The sequence below is a fragment of the Lithobates pipiens genome, unplaced genomic scaffold (assembly GCF_037356315.1).
Source record: "Lithobates pipiens isolate NorthernLeopardFrog02 unplaced genomic scaffold, aLitPip1_a1.2 Scaffold_8, whole genome shotgun sequence".
NCBI lineage: Eukaryota > Metazoa > Chordata > Amphibia > Anura > Ranidae > Lithobates > Lithobates pipiens.
Genome location: NW_027507903.1, coordinates 530,544,712 through 530,565,431, shown reverse-complemented (window position 1 = coordinate 530,565,431; position 20,720 = coordinate 530,544,712). Strand labels below are relative to the sequence as shown.

The following is a 20,720-nucleotide window of genomic DNA, read 5'->3' as shown; positions in this document are numbered from 1 at the left end:
AGCCGCCTTTATATTAGATAAAGTCCATCCATCCTAGCCATAACAACAAAGAGGGCTTTTAACATGCTTTTATTCCTTATGGGACTCAACATACAGTCAGTATAAATAAACAGTGTGGCTATTGGGTGTTGAAAATTTTTGTATTGCCTTTCTAAATAGGTATTGTTTTAATTTGGTTTTCAATATATCCATTTATGGAACACCCTGAATTAAAGAGACATGCCCATATAAGGAAGAGTGATAGCATCTTAAAGTGCACCTCTTGGCCAATTTATACTAGACTTCACCTATTGCACTTCCACTGTTCCATCTTCTATTGTAACCAATACATAGAACCCAGTGCTTCCGGGTGTGGGAGAGCATGTGACCTCCTCCCATGATGGATTACTTGGGAATAGTAGACAGAACACTGTCACATGACTGAGAGCGTGATGACACCTTGTATGTTGTGATGTAAGAATGAATGGCAGATAAATTTAACTAGTTGAGGGGTTGACTTTAAGATGGCTCTGTCACTTTGCTCTGAATAGGCAAAGTGAAAGGGTCTGTTGAAGGGGGGCGCAAAAAAATCATCAATTGCAGCCACTGTGCCCTCAAACGCTGCCACTGTGCCCATCAAACGCTGTCACTGTGCCATTAAATGCTGCCACTGTGCCCATCAAATTCTGCCACTGTGCCCATCAAATGCTGCCATTGGGCCCACAATTGCAGCCACTGTGCCAAACGCTGCCACCGTGCCCATTAACCACTTGCTTACTGGGCACTTAAACCCCCCTCAGTCCCAGACCAATTTTCAGCTTTCAGCGCTGATGCACTTTGAATGACAATTGCGCGGGCATACAACACTGTACCCAAATGAAATTTTTATCATTTTTTCCCACAAATAGAGCTTTCTTTTGGTGGTATTTAATCACAGCTGGGAGTTTTATTTTTTGCTAAACAAACAAAAAAAGATGCAAAAAAAAAAATCATGTTTAATAGTTTGTTATAAAATTTTGCAAACAGGTCATTTTTCTCCTTCATTGAAGTGCGCTGATGAGGCGGCACTGATAGGCTGCACTGGTGGGCACTGATGGGCTGCATTGGTGGGCACTGATAGGCTGCATTGGTGGGCACTGATAGGCTGCATTGGTGGGCACTGATAGGCTGCACTGGTGGGCACTGATAGGCATAGTTAAGGCGGCACTAATAAGCACAGATAAGGCGGCACCGATGGGTACAGATAAGGCGGCACTGATGGGCAAAGATGGGCACAGATAAGATGGCACGGATGGGTGGCACAGATGGGTGGCACGGATGGGTGCCACTGATGGGCACTGATAGGTGGCACTGATAGGTGGCTCTGATAGGTGGCACTGCTGGGCACTGATGGGCGGCACTGATGGGCACTGGTAGATGACACTGATGGGCATGGATATGTGGCACTGGGGTGCAGCACCTTTGTTGAGGCAGATTGTGGGCACTGCTGGGTGGCACTGTTGGCACTGCTGGGTGGCACTGTGGGCACTGCTGGGTGGCATTATGGGCACTGCTGGGTGGCACTGACGGGGGGCACTTTTTTTTTTATTATGTATAGTTATGAGGGGGCAGGTGGGCACTGGCAGGGGGCAGGTGGGCACTGGCAGGGCTGGCCATGATCGGGACTGATGTCCCGATCACGGCCGCAGGTGATCGGCTTAGCCGATTACCGGCTCTGTTATATCACATGGTCGGGATCGACCCCTTGCACGGATCGGTGATCAGGCGAGTCTCATAGACTTGCCGATCACAGAGCGCGCCGCGTGAGCCCCTCAGGGGGCGTGCAGGCCGCTCGTGCACGGGACTACGTCAATAGACGTAGTCCCGGCAAAGGAGATCCGCGCGGTAGCCGTCATTCGGCTATAGCGCGGGTCTCAAGTGGTTAAACACTGCGACTGTGCCCATTAAATGCTACCACTGTGCCATCAAACACTGCCACTGTGCCATCATATGCTGCCACTATGCCCAAACGCAACCACTGTGCCAAACACTGCCACCGTGCCCATTAAACGCTGTGACTGTGCCCATTAAATGCTGCCACTGTGCCATCAAATGGTGCCATTGTGCCATCAAATGGTGCCACTGTGCCCAAACACAGCCACTGTGCCAAAAGCTGCCACTGTGCCCATCAAACGCTGCCACTGTGCCATCAAACGCTGCCAGTGTGCCCATCAAATGCTGCCACTGTGCCCATCATTTGCTGCCAGTGTGCCCATTAAATGCTGCCAGTGTGCCCTTAAATGCCCCCAGTGTGCCCCCCCCACCAGCTCACCATCTGCCCTGCACTTACCCTGTCTGGGTGGAGCAGCAGGTGATAGCGATGAGCAGGGTCCTTTGTGCGTCTCCTGCTGTCCTCATCTCCCGTCTTCTCCTCCTGATAGGCGTCCAATAGTGGCACCTGTCTTTTCAGCCAATCAGGTGACAGGTAACAGACCCAAGCACCTGATTGGCAGAGAGGTGGTTTAGTGTTAGGAAAGCGAATATGTTAATTCCTTCTAAAAATTCAGAACTGCATTATGGTACTGTTCATCTGCAGAGGAACTCCAGAACTGAACAGCATCATTGTACCTGCTGGTTGAAGTGGACAATAAGAAGGATGAAACTGAAGCATATCCTTCAGGTAGCCTAAATAGTACAAGGCCTTGAAATTGAGTAGACTTCTCTTTTAGGGGGCTACTTAAGTGACTAAAAAAATCAGCATTATGGAAAATGGTGTATGTTAACCTCTGGTGGAGACTGTTAATTGCAAAGGCTCTGTAGGGAGGGGGCTACAAAATAGAAAAATAGCAAACACTACCTTTCTTTGTTCCTCAATTTTACTTAAACAGAAGAAATATGATGCATATCAGCATGGAGCATAACCAAAATACAGCAGAATCCAACACTATACCTATTCTCTCATGGCCTGATACATTCAGGAAACCAATACAGCTTTGCTATGCCAGATGTTTTTATTGCACAGTGGACACCATAAAAACATGGAATTCCTAATATGTCAATCAGCTACAGTATTACTGATTAAGAGAAATGTATTACCAAGCAAATGACTTTTATATAAGTAAAATGTCACAAACCGTGTCACAAACCTTTCTATAAATGCAGAGGTATCATCAGCTGATATTATGTGCAAATCCAGACTTATAGGAACGCCTCCTAAGGCAGAATGTGATGGGCTCCAACACCACTCTCAATGGAAAAGGCAAGACTTGCCTGTAATTTCAGCTGCTTTTATCTGTGCTGAATTTTTGGCTATGTGGTTCTCATTGAAGGTCACCTCTGCATGTTTTTCATCTTGTGCATATTTGGAATTTTCCACGTTAGTTATAGGCTTACTTTAAGGCCATATATATATATACCATCATAGCAAACATAAATAAATTTGACAATAAATATCTGGAAAGTGTAAAAACATTTTTTAATATTATTAAGATAAAGGTGATCTGATGCTGCACTTTGCATTGGATTTTTCATACTTTGCTTTGAATGTATTTTTTGTATTAGGAATTCCTGTGTGGCGATCTGATAAAGTGGATAAGTGGGCAACAGGAGCATCTAGATAAAACTGACAGTACTATCCAACATTTTCCTTGAGAAGGAGTCGCATCTATTTAAAAAAAGGCTTAGGAGCTCTGAGCACTTTTCTATGTGTTGGATACCACTAGACAGCAAAATGATAGTCTTACAAAAGAAAAGCTGTTATACTCTCCTCTCCAGTGGCCCACGTCTTCTACATTCCATCTGATACAGTGCTGCATCCTCTGTCAGTGTCTTTGGCATTCAACACTTCTAGGAGTGTCGGATGCTTGTGTCCCCCACTGTGCATTGTGGTTCCATGCTCTGACCTCTATGTTACTACAGAGTGCAGCATGGATGGATTTACGGTATCTGACAATTCATACTGCAGATATCTAATGCCGCGTACACACGATCAGACTTTCCGCCAACAAAACCGTGGATTTGTGCCCAAAGGATGTTGGCTTGCATACACACGGTCACGCCAAATGTTGACCCAAAATTCCGAACGTCCCTGATTGCAAGCATGCGTGAACTTTGGTGCGAGGACTTGTGTACATACGATCGGACTCTGAAGGATATTGGCTCAAACTTGTCTTGCATAGACACGGTCACACCAAATGTTGGCCCAAAATTCCGAATGTGGGAACTTGGGGTGATGTACAAGACGTACGATGAGCCGAGAAAAAGGAAGTTCACTAGCCAATGCGGCTCCTTCTGCTTGATTGCGAGCATGCGTGAACTTTGGTGCGAGGACTTGTGTACACGCAATCGGACTTTCAGCCAACAAAGTGAAGTTGGCTGAAAATTTGAGAACCTGCTCGCAAACATTTGTTGGAGGAAATTCCGACAGCAAATGTTTGATGGAGCCTACACACGGTTGGACTGTATGGTTTAACCCCCCTGACGGTATTCCCGAGTCTGACTCGGGGTGGATTTTTTATACCAAGAGCGGTATCCCCGAGTCAGACTCGGGACTGCATCGCTGGATCCAGGAGGAGGTTTACTTACCTTCTCCCTCGGATCCAGCGTTGTCTCCCCGCTGTACGAGCGAGCCGTGTCTCGCTCGATGCATTACATCGCCGATCTCCGTGCCCTGCGAGCGTTGCGACGCACGGGCACGGAGATCGGCGCCAAATTCAAAAAGTGAAACAAACAGTAAACATACAGTATAATGTAATCTTACAGATTACATTGCTGTATGTAATTATTTCACATCCCCTTTGTCCCCAGTGGTCTGCCCAGTGTCCTGCATGCAGTTTTATATAATAAAAACTGTTCTTTATGCCTGGAAACTGGAGATTGCCCATAGCAACCAAAACTGTCCCTTTACATCAAAAATGATTTTAGACCAGCTAGAAAACAGCGATAATAAATTAGAATCACTCGCAGAATTGAGCGATAGCGATTTGTGGGGAGATCCGTCATCAAATACTGAAAAGTAATGACAGTGACAATTCTGCAACTGAGCAAATTTCAGTGTTTTTGATTTGATTACATTATTGAATAATTTTTATTATTGTTATATTATTATTTGGTACAATTATTTATAATTATTTATTATATTATAATTTATGATTTAATTTTTCAAACTTTATCATACCCGGGATGAATGCTAGACTCTGGTTTGGACAGATTTAAGAGAGTTATTCCTAAGAATTGCAGGACTACAATATAAAACGCCAAATTTTCATGCAAAATAATGGTACCGCTTTTAGCACCTAAAATCCGAAATAATCGTACCGCCAGGGAGGTTAAGAGATATTCCCCTGGCAATGAGCCGCTGATTGCAGTGGCGCATGCGCACAGGGGTTTCTCGGCTGGAAGCCCGGCAGACGCCGGACCCTGCCGGAAAGAAATCTCCCACGCGGCATGTGCGGGAGTGGCGATATCACCGCTCCCGACACTCACAGCGCCGGAGCCGCGATATCCAGAAGACACGCCGAGGGAACATGTCAGCTCCCTCGGCGTATATCTGTTGAGCTGTCGGGGGCTCGTTCTAAGGTAAGTATTTCATAATGAGCTAGTATGCGGTGCATACTAGCTCATTATGCCTTTTCCCTTGCAGGTATGAAAAAAAAAAAAAATTCTGCGGGTTTACTACCACTTCTACCACTTTAAAGCTGACTGATGGGCATAGCTCTGCTTCAACCAGGACCTGGGTTCATTTTTAGAAAATCCTAAAGTGGTTCTAAAGGTAGAGCATTTTTACCTCAATGCATTCCCTGCATACGGTAAAAAAATGTCCCAGTGGATTTATTGCCCTCTCACACCTCCTTATATTTAACTCCTCACTTGATTCAGCACTGTGTCCATGTGCAGCGGTGATGGTCTCTCTCTCCTCACAGGACACAGAAGCTGCAGCAGAAGCCACTGGCTCCTGCTGCTGTCAATGAAATCCTGTGAACAGAGAATGGGGGACATACACAGCCCAGATCGGGAGAGAGCCATAGAAAGTGTCTCCCTATGGTGGCACCCTGAGAAGAGGAGGAGCCTGGAGTTCTAGCGGGGGACTCTTAAAGAGGAGGTTTGGGGCTGCTCTGTGCAAAACCATTACCCAAAGCAGGTAAGTACAACACGTTTATTATTTAAAAACATTTAAATCATGTTTAAGTGAAGTCCTGAGTCTACTATTTTCATTGCAGAGGAGAAACGTCCACATCACTGCCTGGGCAATATGGGCAATGCCAATTTACTGGCCTGCAGCAGCGTTGTCAGTCTACACAGTGTGATGATGTTACAAAGACAAAGAGTTGGTATGGACCATAGGGATATAGATATAGAATGTAGGGGAGTAATAAAATGCTTCAGGAAGCAACTTGTTTTTTTTTTTTGTAAGTGGATATAAACCGCGACATATACCCAATGAAGTTACAAACCTCAGGTCATACACAGAGATTAAACAAATCCTCCTACATAAATTGTACCTTTTTATCTGCAGTCGTCTCTCTTCTACAGCTGTTCAAAGTCCAGAATTTATAAAGCTTGTCTGAGGTGTGAGAAAAAAGGGGACAGGGACCTGAAGTTACACTCTGCAGAGCTCAGTGAGGAGAGCTCCGAAAGCCCTCTTTCACACCGCACACAGAAACAGAGCTGAGCCTGTCGATCAGTTGGAGCCTCTCTCTCCTCTGTCACCTTTTTTCTCTTGGTGTCAAGAATACTCATTAGAAGTGATTTCTGCTGATAGCAGAGGAACAAAACAGCAGACAGAAATTACACTTAAGCCCCGTACACACGAGAGGACTTATGTCCGACAGACATCCGAAGGAGTTCTGCCGGAGTTCTGCCGGAGTTCCGACGGACTTTTCGACTGAGCGGACTTGGCCACACACAATCACACCAAACTCCGACGGATTCTAACGTGATGACGTACGACTGGACTCGAATAAGGAAGTTCATAGCCAGTAGCCAATAGCTGCCCTAGCGTCGGTTTTAGTCCGTCGGAATAGCATACACACGAGCGAATTTTTCGGAGGAACTGGGTCCGGCGGAGTTCCGTCGGAAAAATTTGAAGCATGTTCCATTTTCTAAAGTCCGTCAGACTTTTGCGAATCAAAAGTCCGTTGCAGCCCACACACGATCGAATAGTCTGACGGAATCATTCCATCGGACTTTGGATGTTGAAAAGTCCGCTCGTGTGTACGGGGCTTTAGGGGTTGTTTTACTAAAGGCAAATCCACTTTGCATTACAAGTGTACTTGGCAGTACAGTCACTGTAAATCTAAAAGGGGTAGATCTGAAATGAGGGGAAGCTCTGCTGATTTTATCATCCAATCATGTACAAGCAAAAATGCTGTTTTTTATTTCCCTTGCACGTCCAAGTGCACTTGCAGTTCTGCCTAGTGACATGACAGAGATCTATTGCTCCCTATCATCGGGAACAGTGATCGCTGTCATGTCAGTGGTAGCCCACCCCCCCCACAGTTGGAACACCTCCCTAGGACACAACTAACCCCTTGATCGCTGCCTAGTGTTTAACCCCTTCCCTGCCAGTGTCAGTAATTAGTGCGTTAGTGCATTTTTATAGCACTGATCACTGTAAAAATGAAAATGGTCCCAAAATAGTGTCAAAAGTGTCCAATGTGTCCGCCATAATGTCGCAGTCACGATAAAAATCACAGATCGCTGCCATTAATAATAAAAATGCCATAAAACTATCCCTTATTTTTGCGCAAACCAATCACTATACGCTTATTGCAATTTGTTTTACCAAAAATATGTAGAAGAATACGTAAAAATTTGAATAAAAAGAATAAAAACCGTAGAGGTGATCAAATACCACCAAAAGAAAGCTCTATTTGGATAAAGTTAGGAAGGCTTAGAACCCCTGTCAGGTTCTTACCACAATTTTCTGCTCTCTAACAGAGTTTACTATCATGGTGAGAACATTTTCATCAGTTATCTGAATATCTGGAACAGGGACATAAACAGCAATAAAAGAAAACTAGCAATGAAGAGAAAACCAGCACACAGAGATGTAGATTCTGAAGTAGGATTTACTGAAGTCCCATATCAGCAAAAAAGTTACTGATATACAGTGGTGTGAAAAAGTGTTTGCCCCCTTCCTCATTTCCTGTTCCTTTGCATGTTTGTCACACTTAAGTGTTTCGGAACATCAAACCAATTTAAACAATAGTCAAGGACAACACAAGTAAACACAAAATGCAATTTGTAAATGAAGGTGTTTATTATTAAAGGTGAAAAAAAATCCAAACCATCATGGCCCTGCGTGAAAAAGTGATTGCCCCCCTTGTTAAAACATACTATAACTGTGGTTGTCCACACCTGAGTTCAATTTCTCTAGCCACACCCAGGCCTGATTATTGCCACACCTGTTCACAATCAAGGCATCACTTAAATAGGAGCTGCTTGACACAGTAAGGTCCACCAGAAGATCCTTAAAAGCTACACATCATGCCGAGACCCAAAGAAATTCAGGAACAATTGAGAAAGAAAGTAATTGAGATCTATCAGTCTGGAAAGGGTTATAAAGCCATTTCCAAAGCTTTGGGAATCCAGCGAACCACAGTGAGAGCCATTATCCACAAATGGCGAAGACACTGAACAGTGGTGAACCTTCCCAGGAGTGGCCGGCCGCCCAAAATTACCCCAAGAGCGCAGCGACGACTCATCCAAGAGGTCACAAAAGACCCCACAACAACGTCCAAGGAACTGCAGGCCTCACTTGCCTCAGTTAAGGTCAGCGTTCATGCCTCCACCATCAGGAAAAGACTGGGCAAAAATGGCCTGCATGGCAGAGTTCCAAGGAGAAAACCACTGCTGAGCAAAAAGAACATCAAAGCTCGTCTCAATTTCTCCACAACACATCTTGATGATCCCCAAGACTTTTGGGACAACATTCTGTGGACCGATGAGACAAAAGTGGAACTCTTTGGAAGGTGTGTGTCCAAGTATATCTGGCGTAGAAGGAACACTGCATTTCATAAAAAGAACATTATACCAACAGTAAAATATGGTGGTGGTAGTGTGATGGTCTGGGGCTGTTTTTCTGCTTCAGGACCTGGAAGACTTGCCGTGATAAAAGGAACTATGAATTCTGCTGTCTACCAAGAGATCCTGAAGGAGAATGTCCGACCATCTGTTCGTGTACTCAAGCTGAAACGAACTTGGGTTCTGCAGCAGGACAATGATCCTAAACACACCAGCAAGTCCACCACCGAATGGCTGAAGAAAAACAAAATGAAGACTTTGGAGTGGCCTAGCCAAAGTTCTGACCTGAATCCTATTGAGATGTTGTTGTATGACCTTAAAAAGGCCGTTCATGCTCGAAAACCCTCTAATGTAACTGAATTAGGACAATTCTGCAAAGATGAGTGGGCCTAAATTCCTCCAGGACGCTGTAAAAGCCTCATTGCACGTTATCGCAAACGCTTGGTTGCAGTTGTTGCTGCTAAGGGTGGCCCAACCAGTTATTAGGTTTAGGGGGCAATCACTTTTTCACACAGGGCCATGATGGTTTGGATTTTTTTTCACCTTTAATAATAAACACCTTCATTTACAAATTGCATTTTGTGTTAACTTGTGTTGTCCTTGACTATTGTTTAAATTGGTTTGATGTTCCGAAACACTTAAGTGTGACAAACATGCAAAGGAACAGGAAATGAGGAAGGGGGCAAACACTTTTTCACACCACTGTATAACCCCTGCATTGCTGAATTTTGTATGGTACCAACGTAATATTTTGCACCCACCCTCCCACAAGGTTACCCATGGGTGTCTGTACAGTATGGTTTGATTAATTCTTCACAATAAAATCCAAAATTTTTATTTCTGTCGCTGTTGGAGATCTCTCTCCGTCACTTCCTGTTTGTTGGAACCATTGTCATTGTGACAGTAAATGAGGGGAAGACCCCCCAAAAAGCAGTAAGAACTTTACAAGGGTTCTAATCTTCACCGCTCTATCCAAAACTTTGGCTGGAGATACACTTTAAACAGGCAGATCCCCACCAGTCAAAAATCAGGAGATCGGTATTGGGTTATGTACTTCAAAAATACCTTTAAAAGATTTTGACTTTTCGATGAAATTGCCCGATTTGCTTCCTTCTGCATGTTATGACGCACAAGAGTTCTCTCTTCAGGAGCTCCCCAGTAATCAGATACACACAGAGATAATACATGGAGAGGTCAGTGGCAGATCAGGGCTTTTCATGCACACTGGGTGCTGCTTATAATTTGATTGTGGTTAATTATTTGAACAGAAAACGACTTGCACTGCTAGAAGACTTGTTTTTCTCCCTGATACACGCATACACATTTATATACTAATCTCTAATACAGTCTGTTAAACATGACACCATGGACATTTAAAAAGTTACTTCACTTTCTCCTTGTTTCACAGTAAAGTTTGTTACAGCCCTTGGGGCCGTGGTGTGCTTGTTTCCTTTTAATAAAGTATTTGTGGAACCAAAAAGTGGCTCCACATCTGTGTGGCAAGGCAGCAAAGCAATCAACTTTATAAGTATCTGGAATCTGTGCCAGAAATAAAGATGGCTGAAGGTGATCGCTTGACCGACTGTTTCCTAACAACCCTTGTCTATAGCAACTTATCTGGGCTCCAGTTCAGACATATTATCTAGCGAGCTTTCCACAAAGGGCACAAATCCTTCAACCTTGGCCTTTTTTTCAACAGTATAGCCATTCAAACATATACACTCCCATGGCCTTTCAGGACCACTGTAGGAGAAACCCATCTGACATCTAGGGTCCCATCTCTTTAGATTCTCCTTAGTCATTTCAAATGCTAACACTATTTAGTAGGTAAACAATGCCCACTTAGGCATCTTCTTGTCTCATTAGCATGCCAAGTCCCAGAATGCTTAGCCGCCCAGTGGCCACTGTGGCTCACCTCAATGTCAGTTCTTCCTTAAAAGGAAGGACAGATGTTGGCAGTCACTAATTTGGTTAGATTTGCGCAGTGGTAGTATTAACTTGTACCTATCTTTATTTTTGTTTATAATGTGTACTTTATAATGTGTACGGGTTCTGGAGGAGGCCACTAAAGGAGCAGAGGCTGTGTATTTTTACTTTGCAAAGTGTGTGCTAGTGAATGTTGGGTCCTAGGGTCTCCTCACAGCTTCCAGGACAGACATGCTTGGTCATTTCCACCCTGAAGTACTGCTGTTTTATATCTGAAGCTGATTTGTGTGTTTTTTTTAATAGCTGCCACTGTGGGTCGACATGTTTTCTTTAATAGTCATCATTATGGGCTGATATCAACCCTTTGGGCAAACACATATGCAATCTCATTACTACCTTACAATTTCATTTCATGTTTCTACTTTATATGTATTCTGTCAGAAGCATCCGCTTCTGATGAAGTGAATGAATATTCACAAAATGATTTGAGATTTGTGATGCGTCCTTATATCCACTGGATTTATGTTAAAGTATCTTTGTAAGCAACAAAATGGGATATATGTGGAATTGTAACTATGAATTTGTTATGACACTACCTTGTATGTTTAGACTATTAACAACAGACAAATCAGCTTCTCATGTTTAATTCATTTATTTTCTACATTTCTTACAAGATCTTTCATTCATCGTTTGCTTCCTAATGAAAGGTTATTTTTTTTATCTTGCTGTTGATGGTATACCTTATTTTTATTATTATTATACAGAATTATATAGCACCAACAGTTTACGTAGCGCTTTACAATAAAAAGGGGGACAGTACAATTACAATACAGTTCAGTACTGAAGGAATAGGGGGGCCCTGCTCATGGAGCTTACAATCTAAAGGGAGGGGGAGGTGATACAAAAGGTAATAGCTGCGGGGGGTGATCTGATGGAGTATAGTTCTTAGGTAGAGGTAGGGTAGGATTCCCTAATTTAAGTAAGTTTTCAAGGATTGCCTAAAGGCGGACAGGGTAGGAGCTGACCGGACATACTGGGGCAGGGAGTTCCAGAGGATGGGAGAGGCTTTGGAGAAGTTCTGGAGGCAAGCATGGGGGGAGGTAACAAGGTAGCTAGAGAGCAGGAGGTCCTGGTAGGAGCAGAGGGGATGATTTGGGCGATATCTGCAGATGAGGTTGGTGATGTACCTGGGGGAGATGTTTTGGATGACCTTATATGTTATGGTTAGTATTTTGAATTTTTTTATGATAAGGTAGTGGAAGCCAATGAAGAGATTGGCAGAGAGGGGCAGTAGTCACGGATCGGTTAGTAATGTGTATGAATCTGGCAGTAGCATTCATGATAGACTGAAGGGGGATAGCCTGTGTAAAGGTAGGCCAGTGAGGGGAAGTCACGTGGGCAGTTGAATTTTTTTTTTGCATTAAATTATAAAGGATGGATATACATTATTTTGTGTACTGTATCACATTAAGGTGTCTGTTTATGAAGCAGTGAAATATATTCACTGCTTCATTCTCCAGAATTCTCAGAGGAGATTGTTCTCCTCTGATTGCCAGTTTATGAAGCTTTGTAGATCGCTTCTCCTTTGGAGAAGTGAAGTGATCTACAAATGCTTCAAACAGTGGAGAACGGTCCCTGATACTGGAACCTCGTGAGACTTTGGTGTCCGTTTATGAAGCAGTGAAATCTATTCACTGCTTCATTCTCCAGCATTCACAGAGGAGATCTTCTAACAGTGAAGAACCCTGATACTGGAATCTTGAGACTTTACAAGATTACAGTATCAGAAATTCACTGAAACACGAAGATGTCAGTTTATTAAGCAGTGATAAATTATCACAGCTCAATACACCGACAGACAGCATGGTTAATGTTAATAAAATAAAGAGCCCCCTACATAATATATATATATATATATATATATATATATATATATATATATATATATATATATATATATATATATATATATACACATATATATATATATACACACACATTATATATACATCTTTAGACACACACATTATATTATATATATATATATATATATATATATATATATATATATATACATATACACACACATTATATATGTTGGGGGGTCTGAACGAGGTGGAAAGAGGCTAATAATCTTCCTCCTTCCCCCTCAGATCCCCCGGGATTCCCTCTTCACTCCCCGATTCTCCACCTCTGAGCTGGTGAATTGGGGAGGGTGAATTCTGACACAGATCACCAGTGAATCACTGAGATCTCAGCTTCATAAACTGGCCGTTACTGTGTCAGTCAATGAGGATTCTCAGTGATCTCAGCGCATAAACGGTTTATGAACCAGAGATCATCGGCGGGAGAACATGTTCAAACACTTCTCCCCCGATTATCTCTGGTTCATAAACCATTTATGGGCTGTGATCAGCGGCGATCATCGGGATCATCGTTCTTCACTGCTTCATAAACGGACACCTTTATGAGATTACAGTACTAGAATTTCACTGAAACACAGAGATGTCCATTTATTAAGCAGTGATAAATTATCACTACTCAGTACACGGATAGATGATGTGGTTAATGTTAATAAAATAAATAGTCCCCCTACATAATATATTACTGTCTTGGGGGGTCTGAACAAGGTAGAAAGAAGTTAAAAATCTTCCTCCACACCCCTCAGATCCCCCCAAATTCCCTCTTCATGCCCCGATTCTCCACCTCTGAGCTGGCGAATCGGGGAGGGTGAATTCTGACTCAGATCACTGGTGAAGCGATGAGATCGCAGCTTCATAAACTGTCCGTTTCTGTGCCAGTCAATGAGGATTCTCAGTGTGTGGAGATCATCGGCGGGAAAACATGTTCAAACATGTTCTCCCCCAATTATCTCTGGTTCATAAACCGTTTATGCGCTGAGATCACTAGGGATCCTTGGGATCACCTCTGCTCATAGTTTCATAAACGGACACCTAAACATGTTGAATGCTAGTGAGCTGTGTTCACTTTGAATTCACAAGTGGGCTAATAAAGAAACCTGTTTTAAGTTTCCATCACACATGACTGGGTACTTAAAGTGAACACAACTTCAGTTGAATTCACTAACCTTCACTTTATAAAGTAAACCTCCACTATGCTAGGTGAACAACCTTTATTCCTAAATCAGCCTTTTTTTTTTTTGTTCAAATTGTAAGTGAACAGAATATTGTCTATAAGGACATCCTATAGTCAACTGCAGACAAATTTAGGACAATTGATAGACTAAAGCATGAGAAACAAAAGTGTCATTTGGAAATGGTTAGTTGTGGCAATAAAATAAAAACTTGGCAATGACATTACACAAGCCAGGATTTTGATAACCTTTCCCAATGAATGCTTTTATTGGCTAATGGTAAATCATACACCCAACAGCAGAAATGAGCACGGTATGATTTCCAGAGTTCCTAAAGATCACGTAACAGATCTCCTCGCTAATTTTTTATTTTTTTTGTAATTCCTTTTAACTCATTTTGTGTATACAGTAGAACATGACGTTACTGTAAGTCGTAGCAAGGGACAATTCAGCGAGGAGCAGCACAGCTGCTGACTGAGGGAAATCTGCATCCCTCTGATCGTCACAGAATGGATTCAATGGGAATGCATTTAATGAATTAAGCCCGCAGGAAGCCGTATTAATTGCACATCGACCATGGCTTTCTTCCCCGGTTTGTGCACAAGGGGAAGGAGAATGGGACAGATATTGATTGCCCAAAGAAAAAAAGTACAATTCTAGAGTGAAATGGAAGTGAGAAGAAAAGGAAAGAGCAGGCAAAGAAGCCCAGGACAAGAGGCAGACCGAGGAAACGGAAGACACTGTAAGCAATACCCATCTCCAGCTAAAAAGATAAGTAGTGGACCCCTGCCCCATACACTGCCACCCCCCTCTCTTACCTGCATCTTGACTTGAGATGGAGTTGAGCAGGGATGCTGCAAATCTGGCAATGTGTGACAATAGCAACACTGTGCAGTGTCTCCTCTCTCCTCCCAACCCTCTTATCAGAGTCTCCAGGAAAAAAAAAGCCTCTTTTGTATTAACTGTTTCATCTCCATCCTCCTTGGACCATTCTTTCTCATCTTCCTCCTGTAATCTCCTTCTTCCTAGAACAGAGAGAGTTTTTGCCCAATGAAAGGCAAACCTTGATGGGCATTATTTTTTACTCAGTACAACTGAATCAGGTTGTTCTGGACATTTTTCATACATTTTTCATTTCTCAATTTCTTATACTTTTTTTCCCCTTTAATAGTCAATAAACATCACTAACCAAAAGTACTGGAAAATGTAATTTTCCTCTTATCATTGGATGGTTCCGTTTATTTATTTGACCTATTTATTTTACAACAACAAAAGTTGTGCATCGGCCATGCAAACAAACTTGCAATCTAATGATGCCCATACGGACATCGATAAATGATCCCTTTATTTTATTTGATTTCTCTTGATATGAATAATCAATATACGGTATAGTTGGCTACCCATTTAAACAATATGCTACACATGGGGAAATGCATTTTAATTTTGATCAATGTATAAAAGGTACGATTGTAGCTTTTCAACACGCAATTTCATAATGGATGGAAATACGATAAAATTTTTGACCAAAGCATCTCTGTCCCGCTGATTGATCATTACCTGCCCTGGCCGATCGACTCAGTTTGATCAAGTCAGATTTAAATTGAGTTTAAATTGATCGGAAGGGAAGTTCTTCCTATTCAATTTATTGCCTATTTGATTTATTTTGATAAAATTGCACATTGATTGGAAAATAAAAATCGAACCACATAAGACCAAAATAAGGGGGCTATTATATGGGTTCAACTACACTAATGGGTCACTGTGGTTCCAAACTTATTAAAATAACAGTATTGTTTACTTATCACTGTTTACAATAAAATCACTGACAAACAACCTAGCAGTATTAGTATTTGATATTAAATGCCAATTTTAAAGAGAAGCACAGGTTTTGCAGCTTTTGGTCCCCAGCTTAAATCTCATCTGGGACCCTATCTGCATGGAGTTTGTATGCTCTGTCTACTTGGGTTTCCTACCACAATTCAAAGTTTTCCTAGTAGTTATTTGACTTCCACTTCAAATTGCTGATTGTGATGCTAGACTGTAAGCTTGCATGAGGAGAATTGATTTATGTACTGTGTACATAATGCCATCATACTGTAAATAAAGGAAAGTATCTGTTGCCCAGAAGCGAATGTCAGATTCCTGCTTCTAGGTTACACTGGAAGACTGATACATATATGAAATATAGGTTTTCTCAATTGTCTACACTTTTGTAATAGTAAATGTGTACTCTCTAATAAAGGGTAGATATTTTGCTCTCATTTTATTTATTGAGAATATTATTATATATTTATATCTTTTTTATCATTTTGTTTTTATTAAGAAGTTTTTCAAAACATAGGAAATAGAGAATACAGTTTTACAAGTGTGATAAAAATCATACAAAGAAATATACATAGTTAAAGCCTTAATGAAGACAATAATAAGCAAGGACAGGAGAAAGTGACAAACAATGTCAGGCCAAACATATTCATAGTACAGTAACAGTAAAAGTAAATACTCTAAGTAAGTAAATACTGTAAAAAATGAAAGAGTGGGAATAGTAAGAAGATGACAAAAACATTATGTGGTATCATAGAGTGAGTGGGATAGAATAAAGGGATATATATATATATATATATATATATATATATATATATATATATATATATATATATATATATACATGTAGGAACCAAATTTTCTAGTCATTGCTCTAAAGCCCCGTACACACGAGAGGACTTATGTCCGACAGACTTCCGAAGGAGTTCTGCCGGAGTTCTGCCGGAGTTCCGACAGAGTTCTGACGGACTTTTCGACTGAGCGGACTTGGCCACACACAATCACACCAAACTCCGACGGATTCGAACGTGATGACGTACGACTGGACTCGAATAAGGAAGTTCATAGCCAGTAGCCAATAGCTGCCCTAGCGTCGGTTTTAGTCCGTCGGAATAGCATACACACAAGCGAATTTTTCGGAGGGACCGGGTCCGACGGAGTTCCGTCTGAAAAATTTGAAGCATGTTCCATTTTCTAAAGTCCGTCAGACTTTTGCGAATCCAAAGTCCGTTGCAGCCCACACACGATCGAATAGTCTGACGGAATCATTCCGTCGGACTTTGGATGTTGAAAAGTCCGCTCGTGTGTACGCGGCATAAGTCAGCCTTTCTCAACATTTTCAACACAAAGGAACCCTTTAAATAGTTCTCTAGTCTCGGAGAACCCCTGCTAAAAATTAGAAATCTGCAACTCGTCATGATACAATAGTGTGATGGTCAGTGGGAAGAATGGTCCTTACACTTGTGGTCATTGGGAAGAATTACCTCCTTACAGATAGCTAAAAAGATCAATGGTGTCAGTGGGAACTTATTTGAGAGGCAGAAATTGCCCAATGCTGAAGGAACCCCTAGCAGCCTTTGGAGGAACCCTAGGGCTCCACGGAATTCTGGTTGAGAATCACTGCTCTAAATAGTCACAGAGACTTCTCCAGCTGTTTTAACCACATATGTAATACTTAAAGGAACTGCAGTCTGCTCACATAATTTGTAAAAATAAATAATCTTTTCCATTCTGAAGCTTCTCTCCAACCACTTTGTATATTCTTTTATATATACTGTGATTCTGTACCAAATATACTGCAGAGATTTCCCTCCACTAAGTCTGGCTGCAACCATTTTAACTGTGGGCAGCAGAAGCTGCTGTCTGTTCACTTCCTGGATTCACACAGAGGCACACCTCCATCTCTGCAGCTCTCATTGGCCCTCCTATGACTCATCCCTCTTCGCTTTATGGCAAACTCTCATGGCAGTTAGAGAGAGAGCTGTGCATGATATGGGCAGATGGGCAGGAATAAGGGGCAGCTGCAGCCAGGAGGGCTGGCAGCACCTGAAGAGGTGGTAATGGGAGCAGTAGCCACAGATAGGACAGCTAGCACTTCTATTTTTGCTACACCATAGGTGCAGGCGGTCCCTGCCTGCAAAGGACATTCGTCCAGCTTCAGCTGAGACTGATGAACCTGAAACTTGTGCTAGCTAGTCCTGGGAGTTGTCGTTCATACACTTATGGTCTCTACGGGGGTAGCTCTGCATTTACATGCTGGTTAAGAGCAGTGACAGTGGCCCATATGGTCCATATAACGCATAAGCACAAATATTACATGTGCTTGGGAAACTTTTTATGCAGCAAGATTCTAGATCAACTTTACTCAGGACAGGTATTTAATGGAATGTGAGCTGAATGGTGATTCAGCTTCTTACATCTTTTGAAGACACTGCTTGTGAGATTTTCTATAACAAAGATGTTACAATCTTGCAGCATGAATATGTCTTACCTTATGTATTATACATAGTGAAGAACTCACAGGGGGCAGCACAACATCATTATTTGGCTTAGTCATGGCTGTATAAGTTAGATCAGTGGTTCCCAACCTTTTTGGCTCTAGGGACCAGTTCCATGGCAGCCAATTTTCCCGGGAGCAGAAGGATGGTATGTGGTGGATGGGTTGGGAAACAGGATATTCACGGAGTCTGTCCTCAGCCCCCTTCATATCACAACCCCCCTTTACAGCACAGTCCCTCCTTTATATCAATGTCCACAGTACCCCTTTACATCACAGTTACCCCTTTAAAGCAGTCCCACAGTGTTGTCAGTTCTCCTTCGCATCACAGCCCCCCTTTACATTACAGTGCCCCTTTACAGTGCAGGCCCCTTTTACATCACAGTGCACCTTTAGAGTAATGTAACAGGGACTACTCTGTAAAGGGGACACTGTAATATAAAGGGGACAGCTCTATAAATGTGACACTGTAATGTAAAGAGGGCTGTGATGTAAAGAGGATTGCAGTGTAAAGGGGCACTGTGATGATCACAGTGCCTCTTTACAGTGCAGTCCCCTTTATATTACAGTGCCCCTAGCAATCACAGCCTCCTCTATCACATTGCCCCTGCAGTCTACCGCCCCCTCCCCCCCTTTTCCCCAATAACATCAGACTTCCCGATTCCAATCTCTCCCTCCCCTGCACAGGACTTCTACCTCTGGCAGGGCAGAGGCTGTTATCAGTTTGTTTGTCCCTGCCCGATGTTATCTTATCAGCAGGGCAGGGGGCAGGAGGGGCTCTCCATTCTGATCTGTAGATTCTCCCGCCCCTGCCCTGCAGATAGGATGAAGTAGTCGGCTAGGTGGGCAGAGGAGCCAGGAGAGGGCGCATGGGCATAGCCGCACAGCAGGAGGTAAGCGGCGACCGTGGTCTGTGATGGACCCATGTGGACTGCAGTCGCCGCTTACCTGCTGCTGGGTGGCCTGGTCATCTGGCACAAAAATCTCACCTTTAGGAGTCTCTGGGGGATGGAAAAACAGGATGCTTTTAAAGTGATATTTTTGTGTTAAGATAAAAAAAGATGTTACACTTACCTACTCTTTAGCACTTCACTGCTGGCACTGTCTGCTCCTCCCTCCTCCAGGTACCTCCTCAGCAAGCCAGGTGGCTTCTGAGCTGGCGGTGTGAATCCATAGACACAAACAGCAATGGCAAGCCACAGCCCCGCTTCCTCCTCACAGGAATCTGTCTGACGGCAGTAGGAGCCAATGACTCCCCTTCCTCTCAGGCTAGATTCACACCTATACGGCTGTGTGGGCCACAGTTTGCACAGACACGAGTGCCTATTAATTTGAATAGGCTGCCATGCCCTGTGATAAGCATGAAAGAAGCCCCTGCATTATTTTTGAAATTGCAGCCCTCACAGCAACTGAAGTTTCCAGTATGGGTGCGATTTTCAGATTAATGGCACCCGACCATAAGTCTCACATTTCTCTGTGTGGGTGGTTCCAATTGCAGGTATTTGTGCGGGTCTTGTAGCGGGACCACCTGCACAGATGTGAATCTTGCTTTTGTGTTTCCTGTGGACCAGGAATTGAGAGAAGTGGTGCGCAGCTGGGGACAGTTCTGGAGTGGGGAGAAGAGCCAGGTAAGTGTTTAGGGATGGGGGTAGGTAGTGGGACTCTTTTTACCTTAATGCATGAATTGCTTTAAGGTCAAATACATTTTGAGTTTAGAACCACTTTACCTTATCAGCAATTTTTGGGTTTTGGCTTGAGGTCTTGGGTTTTGGCTTGAGTTTTCCCTTTAAAGAAGAACTGTGGTCAGGCTATGATCATTCAATAATTTATATACTGTTAGGTCCATATATATTTGGACACAGGCACAATTTTAGTTTTTTTCAGTTATTTACCTAAACTTATTCAAGCTATAGTTATCTAGTGGATATGTTCTGAAAGTGCACACTACCAGGTTTAATTTGAGGGTATGCACATCCAAATCAGAGGAAGTGTTTAGGAATGACATCTCTTAAGAATAGCCATCCCCCCTTTTTCAAGGGGCCAAACGTAATTGGACAATTGAATCAAAAGCTGTTTCATGGCCAGGTGTGGGCTACTCCTTTGTCAATTCTTAATCAATTAAGCAGGTAAAAGGTCTGGAGTTGATTGTAAGTGTGGTATTTGCATTTGGAATCTATTGCTGTAAACCTACATTGTGTGTTCAAAGGAGCTGTCCATGCAAGAGCAACCGGCCACTGTAAGTCTTCAAACATGAAACAAATACATCAGAGAGATAGCAGCAACATTCGGAGTGGCCAAATCAACAGTTTGGTACATTCTGAGGAAAGAAGAATGCACTGGTGAGAGCAGCAACATAAAAAGGCCTGGAAGTCCACAGGAAAAAAAACAGTGGTGGATGAT

At 42.8% G+C, this 20,720-nt stretch overlaps 1 protein-coding gene across 1 annotated transcript in view; it reads right to left on the bottom strand.

The window, feature by feature from the left end:
- The window catches only part of KCNIP3 (potassium voltage-gated channel interacting protein 3), a 227,157-nt gene extending 212,193 nt beyond the window's left edge, over positions 1-14,964 (bottom strand). The window contains exon 1 of the mRNA XM_077469519.1: positions 14,821-14,964. Within this exon, the coding sequence (XP_077325645.1) occupies positions 14,821-14,826 (6 nt within the window). The 5' untranslated portion in view covers positions 14,827-14,964. The remainder of the gene's footprint in view (positions 1-14,820) is intronic.
- Between the last annotated feature and the right edge of the window lie 5,756 nt (positions 14,965-20,720).